The 7,345-nt window shown below is 49.6% G+C and overlaps 1 protein-coding gene across 1 annotated transcript in view; it reads left to right on the top strand.

Moving 5' to 3' along the window:
* The first annotated feature begins 7,037 nt into the window (after positions 1-7,037).
* Positions 7,038-7,345, top strand: part of ITIH5 (inter-alpha-trypsin inhibitor heavy chain family, member 5) — a 47,567-nt gene continuing 47,259 nt past the window's right edge. Inside the window, exon 1 of the mRNA XM_009577418.1 lies at positions 7,038-7,232. Within this exon, the coding sequence (XP_009575713.1) occupies positions 7,038-7,232 (195 nt within the window). The remainder of the gene's footprint in view (positions 7,233-7,345) is intronic.

Genomic DNA, 7,345 nt, shown 5'->3' with positions numbered 1-7,345 from the left:
ATACTCTGTTATCATACCATATGTTATGTTACATTTCGATGTTTCAGTAAAAGATTTCTGCAGCACTAGTCTGCTGTTACACACCCTTCCTCCATCTTTTCAATAGATTGTTTCTCAGGCTGAGACCTGAAACTACATTCAGAGGTTCACAAGGAACCCAAGCAAAATAGTGACCTTTCAGCTCACTGCCATGTAAGAGCTGCCAAAGGTGCTTAGGAGAGAACATAAGAACTGGAGCAAGCACGTAAGGTATTTCCAAAGACCTTCCTAGTCTCCAGCTACTTGTAGCTATGGTACGTCCTGATGAGGTGGTTTCCATTTATTTAGCAGTCCTCAGTTAATATATTTTCCAAAACCTTATCATCTCCTCTGAAGAGATTGGATAAAAAATTAGCATTCTTAGGATCCTGTGAGATGTTCCACACCTTAACTATACACAGAACGAACCGTGGCCTTTTGATCACTTCGAACTTGTCATATGATACCTCTAGATACTGTTTTGCAGATATTATGCTGGAACAGGCATTGAACACTTAGTCTTGATTTGTCTTCTCCCAAAATCTTTTGGGCAATCCTGGATCTTGAGCCTGGAGAAGACATAGCTCCAGATTTGCCAGAAAGCTTAGGAGCCCGTAGGCTGTACCCAAACTAGTACACAACCTTCACAGCACATGCATCTTGCTTTTGCATTGATCCATCCACACAGTGGCTCCCCACATCACCTATTTATTACTTTCTCCCTAAGCTCTGGTTCAGCTCTCAGATGGTGCACGTGTAGAGCCTCCAACACTGCTTCTCCTGAAGAGACAGTTTCTGAATGCAGAGGTCACTCAATAAGGAGTTCTGCATCCCTCAGGCCCAAACGGTGTGACCTGGCCGGTCTTCCCCTCCCCTGTGTTACTCCAGATCATCTTCTGTGTTGCAGCTTCCCATGGAGGTGGGGGTAAGTGTTGAGCATGGAAGAGGGGAGTGTACAGGAGGAGAATGGGGAGGATGGGAGCAGGGTTTTTCAATAATCATGGAACCATTTAAGTTGGAAAAGACCCTTAATGTCATCGAGTCCAACCATAAACCTAACACTGCCACATCCACCACTAAACCATGTCACACGTCTTTTAAATACCTCCAGGGATGGTGACTCAACCACTTCCCTGGGCAGCTGTGCCAAGGCTTGATAACCGTTTCGGTGAAGAAACTTTTCCTAATATCCAATCTAAATCTTCCCTGGAGCAACCTGAGGCCATTTCCTCTCGTCCTATCGCTTGTTACTTGGGAGAAGAGACCAACCCCCACCTCGCTACAACCTCCTTTCAGGGAGTTGTAGAGCGCGATGAGGTCTCCCCTCAGCCTCCTCTTCTCCAGACTAAAGAGCCCCAGTTCCCTCAGCCGCTCCTCATAAGGCTTGTTCTCTAGACCCTTCACCAGCTTCGTTGCCCTTCTCTGGACACGCTCCAGCACCTCAATGTCCTTCTTGTCGTGAGGACACCAAAACTGAACACAGGATTCGAGGTGCGGCCTCACCAGGGCCAAGTACAGGGGCACGATCACCTCCCTGCTCCTACTGGCCACACTAGTTCTGATACAGGCCAGGATGCCGCTGGCCTTCTTGGCCACCTGGGCACACTGCGGGCTCATGTTCAGCTGGCATAACGAAGGTTGGGATTACCCTACTGTACATCTTTGTCTCCTTTTTTAGTCCATGGAAATAAATAGATTTTTTCTGACCATATGGTGCCTGACTCTAATTACCTGCCGCACCGTAGAATGGGATGAATCCTGCCCTTGCTGGCTCTAATTCATGCCATGTACAGTATAGGGATTCCAGTCAGAGAGCTCAGAGGAGGACACCAGCTCTGGGGACATCTACGCTTCATCAAATGACTCCTACCTCCTGGAGTGAGCTGCTCTGCATTTATCACCATTGTAGGCTTTTTGAGCAGAGGGGAATCTCAACATTAATATCCCAGGCAAGCTGCTTCAAACAGGAGGTTGGCTTACAGCTCTATGGTACATAAAACATCCAGGCTGGCTTTAAATCATGTAGTCAAGGGACTGACCATCTAACTATATACCTTGGACTCAGTGTTTACTCAGCCTCTTAGGTGGATTTTGCTCAGTGCTGTGTGCCTGTAGTCCTAGCAGTATTTAAGTTAGCTATCTTAAATTTAGCTTAGGAACACCTCCATGAGTGCCGTCGGAGCTATGGCTATGACAGGGCTTATCCAGGACTGCAAGAGCAGCAGGCATGGGGCACCCAGTCTTTGCTGTGTCGATGGTATCTACTACAGCTTGAATTTTCCGTCTAAGCTGAGTTCTGTTCACACACATGCCCCTAGCTCAGAGTGACCAGTCCTTTCTCATCAGAAATGTAAATCTTAAGATAGCTGTTCTGGAGGTATCTGGGATGCTGGACCGGGAAGATAATCACTGCTGCTCTGAAGAAATGAAAAAGTCTCTTTAGAACAGAATCTAATTTAAACATTAATTTTGTAACCCCTTATTTCAGTCCTTTCATAACCACCAAATGTGGCTTAATTTTCTTCAGTAAAAATAACAAGATTGGGAAATCAGTGTGACCACTAGATGGCACAAACTGCTCAAATATACTGTCCAAAAGAGTCCAAAAAGCTGAAATTTCTCAAGAAGGTACAGAAAATATATGGGAGGAACAAGTGCTGAGGATGCTCAGAGCCCTACCATTTGCTATTAGGTTAGGTGAACTTCCAGAGAATTTCATGGGGAGGAAAAGATCTCAGTAAGATGTTTTGTGGTATGTGTCCATTGAGCTTGTCCTCTCATGGTTGGGATTCCTGTGGAAGGAAGTTTTCATGCACTGTCCTCCCTGAAGCACTTGGAGTTACTGCTGGGCACAGTCTGTCCCTCAGAATAATTAAATTGTGTTAATTTGGCTTGCACCCGGGGAGAAATGCTCACAATTTCTGTGTCTTATGAGATAGCCAGTTTCCCTTTCCCATATTGAAGTTCTTATCTGAAAATTTCCAGTGATCCAGGTAAGAACAGGGTGTATCTGCAAGGCAACACACTTACCCAGGGTGCCTACTGCCCTGACATTCATCCCACTATACACCAATCATTCTGGGAAATGCTACATGGACATATAGAAAAAGCTTTCTTGGTGCTTCAACTTTCTTCTCTTTGTACTGCCATTCAACAGAGACATACCAGGGACCAGGACTTGGCAACCTGCCTGTCTGCCCAGAGGACCTCTTCAAAGTGGGTTTCACAGCAGTGCCCCAGACAGTCAGACATCCCCAGCACCAAGGCCCTTTGGCAGAGACTTTGGGCGTATTTCATAAGAATACCAGATTTTGAAGTTCTGAAATGCTCTGCTGGGCCATGGTGCACACAACTAACGGCAACAGGGAGATCAGCAGCCACTGGGACCCCAGAAAAGACCTTTTAGGAACACAGGCACCTCCCAAATAGTGTCAGAACTGGGGACCATCAGGTCCGATCCAGATGTTTCAGAGGAGATTGATTAGATTAAGACCTGGAAGAAAATGTTTAATGCAATTCCCTGAACTTCACCATAATTAATTTTATCTCTGGACATTTATCTATGTCTATGCCTGTGTAACCCTTTGGGACTCTTGCTGATTTCTTGATCAAATTGCTGGCTTTGAATGCCACTAAATTCTACGGTTTGTTAGTGCTTTGGGTAGATTTAGTTCCTGGTTCACGTATTTCTAGTTGGGCATTTAGTGTAGATGCCTCTGCATGAGGTGGGTGTCTGGTGACCCATTCTTCTACCTAAAAGAACAGAGAACTGGAAATCTTTAATTTATGAATCCATGCAGCCATGGCACTGATGTTATGACCAAATGCAGCTCTGATCTTGTTCGCCCAGCTTCAGTCTGGGGTCTGGAAAACCCCTGCTCTTGAGCTGGAAGGTGCCAACATTTTCTTTAGATTCAACACTCCCTACAGGGTTTATTTAACTGGTATGGTGCAAATGAGGAAGACTAGTCTTACCCATGAGCCTTGCATGGAAAAACAGGGGGATGCAGATGTGTGAAGGCAGAGCATTAGCAAGGTGCATGTGTTTGTGTGTCAACACAGAGAGATTCCTTATATAACACGATCTGTTCCAGGTGAAATGTATGTGGAAGCTCAGCTGTTAGATCATGCCTCTCTCCAATGTCTCTGCTCATGCTGGCCGCAGGCATGCCAGGCAATTTAATTTGCTTAGCTCCCACCCAAAGAACAGCTGCTCATCTTGCTAAGTCGGCAAAAGTCAGCATGAAACATGTCTAATATGAACACACCTGAGTAACTGCTTATCTTGTTTTCCAATGGCATCCCCAGAACAGTGCCTGCCATGCTCGCCCCCAAAATCAGGAGACTGTATTCCAAGGAGGGGGAAGAGGGGATAATGTGAACAATCAAGACCCCGGGCTTAATGTTCACTCACCAAACCTAACCGCATCTGAACCACATTAAAACACACCTTGTTTAACTATGTGCTGTGTCCTTATGTGCCCTTGCTTAGGAGAGCATGAGCAGAACTGGCTGCTCCTAATCACTTTGGGAAGGGCGGTGCCTTTCCCAGCTCATTCTGTCATGCCCGTTGGTTATCCCGTACCTGCTCTAGGGTCCTGTTTTGCTCTGAATATCCTCTTTTCACCAGATGTGCTTAGGATCAGCTTTATTGCAATATCTTTGCACTGTCTCACTGATTTGATTTACTCTGGCCCTCAGCTCCTCACCTGTGCAATGGGAGAAGCAGAGTGCCTGTAGAAACAAGCTGAATACTGATCAGGAGGCAGAGTGTGATAGCCGGTGAGATCTGGATGTTTTTCCAAATGCCTCCAGACTGCGCAATGGTTATTTCAAACTGGCAAACATCTCCCCTTCCTGCCCAGGAATGACCATTACCTCTAGGGTTAGCAGGGTAGTTTTGACTTGCTTTTACAGGGATGCCTTGGTTTTCTCTAGGTTTTACAAAACAGTAGGAGAATCATCCTATATGTATTGTTTTAAATGCCTGTTTCCAGCATTTCTAAGCATATGCTGCAAGACTTTCATTCATCTGTGTCCCCTGGTTAGTGAAACATGGACAGAGCAGATTGAGGAGCAGCCCACTCTAATGTCAATAGCAAGGGCACAGGAGACTGCAGCCCTACTTTTCAGGCTTCTCCAGTGCACTTCTGTGTCTGAGCTAGACACATGTAGGAGCTGAAACAAACTGGACCCAGATGAAAAATACTTCAAACCATTTTTTGTGTGTCCTTAAACTAGGTCTCAGCCTGAACCATTGCTTTGAAGTGTTTCTTGATTCCCAACTGGATGGTTGAGCCCTCTTCCATCTCCCTTTGAAATGGTGAGGAGCTGAAGATAATGCCTTGACTATCTTCTGGCAGGGACTAGATCAGCACAGCAACCATTTGGGGTGTCTCTGGGGGCCTGAAGCATCCTGCCCCAGCCTCCCTCCAGCTTTCTCCCACATCTTCTCTTCTCCGGCCATGTAAACCCTTCATCATTCCCTGCAGTGCTGTCCAGCTCTGCAGCTCCCATTGGGATTGCGGCTACTCCAGAGGCCTTTGTACCTGCCAATGGTGGACTGGTGCGAGTGGGAGAGGAACCGGCCAGGCTTTTGATTCCTTCCCTCCTGCTGGCAATGCCAGAAGGGGCCTGTGTGTGAACATGGTGTGGCCTCAACCGAAGTCTGAGCCATGGATTTGCTGAAGGGGAATTCCAAAGGTGTTGACCTTGCTGTCCCTTCCCTTTACTCCATCTCCAGCTCCCCTCACCCCTTCTGCATGGGGAGCAAGCACCTTCCTGCTCCTCCATTACACATGCTAGATTTGGAAGACATAATGCTTCCAGGACATATGCTCTTAGTGGACATATGCTTTCAGGTGGGTGCACATGTGTCTGTTCAGAAGGAGAAACTCCAGTGGCCCACGAGACATTGAGCCACTCACTGGACTGTCACTGCCATGGACTGGAGCTGAAGCAAAACAGCTTCAGTCCCTGATGACTCAGAGCGGGAAAGGAAAAAGTCGTTCGAATCCTGACAGGTTTGTGCATGCAGCACCTAGCATTTGCAAAAAAAAAAGGATCAAACAAAGAGAGAGGAAATTTGGGTCTGTTACCGCTGGCATAGAAAAAAGAAGTAATAAATGTGTCTGGTTTGGGGTTAGGTGAGCGCTGCAGATGCAAGTTCCTGAACTCCCGGGGATGAGACGTGCCCCGTCCATACCAGCTGGCACAGCCATGCCTGGAGGAACGTCCCTGGCAGCTGAGCGGTGGGGACCCAGCCTGCCCAGCCAGCGTCCGCCTTCCCCCTGGGGCTGGTCGGGGAGGAGAGGGCTCTGCCTCTGGGAAATGGAGGGAAGAGCAGGAGGCTCACCCTGGCTTTGCCCAGCTAAGAAACAGAGTCCAGATGATAAGAAAGAGGGGTGAAAGTATGGGTCTTGTCCATCTTCGCCGGCGGGGAGGGACCTGGCTGCCCGGCGGGGTGCCAAGGCGAGGGTGCGGAGGGAGCCCTGCCCTGCTCCGGGATGGCAGGCCCCAGGGCAGCTTTCACAAACAAACCAGGGCTCTCCAGACCGGGGAGTAGAAGAAGGTGTTCCTTCGTCGAGGGTGAAACTGGAGGGTTTTACCACTCCTTGGTAAAGCCCCAGCTTTGAAGTGTGTCCTTGGATCGTGCTCCCTAAAGGGGTGGGTAGGAGGGTGCTTTTTAATATGGACTGCGGAGTAAGCTGTCCAGGCCTGCCCGACACCATGGCTGACCCCACGAGGAGACACCCCGGCAGCCCAGCACGTCCTTCCAGATCCCAGTGGCACTGGAGCACCCACCCCTCAGGGGGGCACCGTGTGACAGTGGCCATCTTAGGCCCTGCCTCAGCGTCCAGCCAGGTGGCGGAAATGTCTCCTCAGCGAGGCGGTCCCTCTCCCGCCCCCCCCCCGCCACTGAGGGCCACCACGGGGCTGGGGTGCTGCTGGTGCCAAAATGACAGGCAGCAGCGCCTCAGGGACCCCCAGCCCCACCCTTCTCCGCTGCACGAGGCGAGATGGGGGCTGAGGCTGAGGGCGGCGTCGAGAGGGGCATGGCGGTGGCTCGTGCCCGGCAGCCCACGGTACCCCTGTCTGAGGGGAGTAGCTGGAGGATGGAAACCCTGCAAGGATCCCCTGCAGCCCCTGGCAGCGTGGGAAGCTGCCCTGAGTGGAAAAGGGGCCGGTCCCGAGCTGGGAAGGAGGAGAAGAGGGTGGGTCGTTTCGCCTCCTGTCAGCCTCCTCGCAGCCCGTCCGGCAGCGCAGGCAGCAGCTGCAGGCAGCGGGGCTTTCCTCTCACCTGCGGGGCAGGGAGGCCCAGCCAGTG

The sequence above is a fragment of the Fulmarus glacialis genome, unplaced genomic scaffold (genome assembly GCF_000690835.1).
Source record: "Fulmarus glacialis isolate BGI_N327 unplaced genomic scaffold, ASM69083v1 scaffold7385, whole genome shotgun sequence".
NCBI classification, from domain to species: domain Eukaryota; kingdom Metazoa; phylum Chordata; class Aves; order Procellariiformes; family Procellariidae; genus Fulmarus; species Fulmarus glacialis.
The sequence above is the reverse complement of the archived record's forward strand: the minus strand, read 5'-3'. Positions and strand labels throughout refer to the sequence as shown.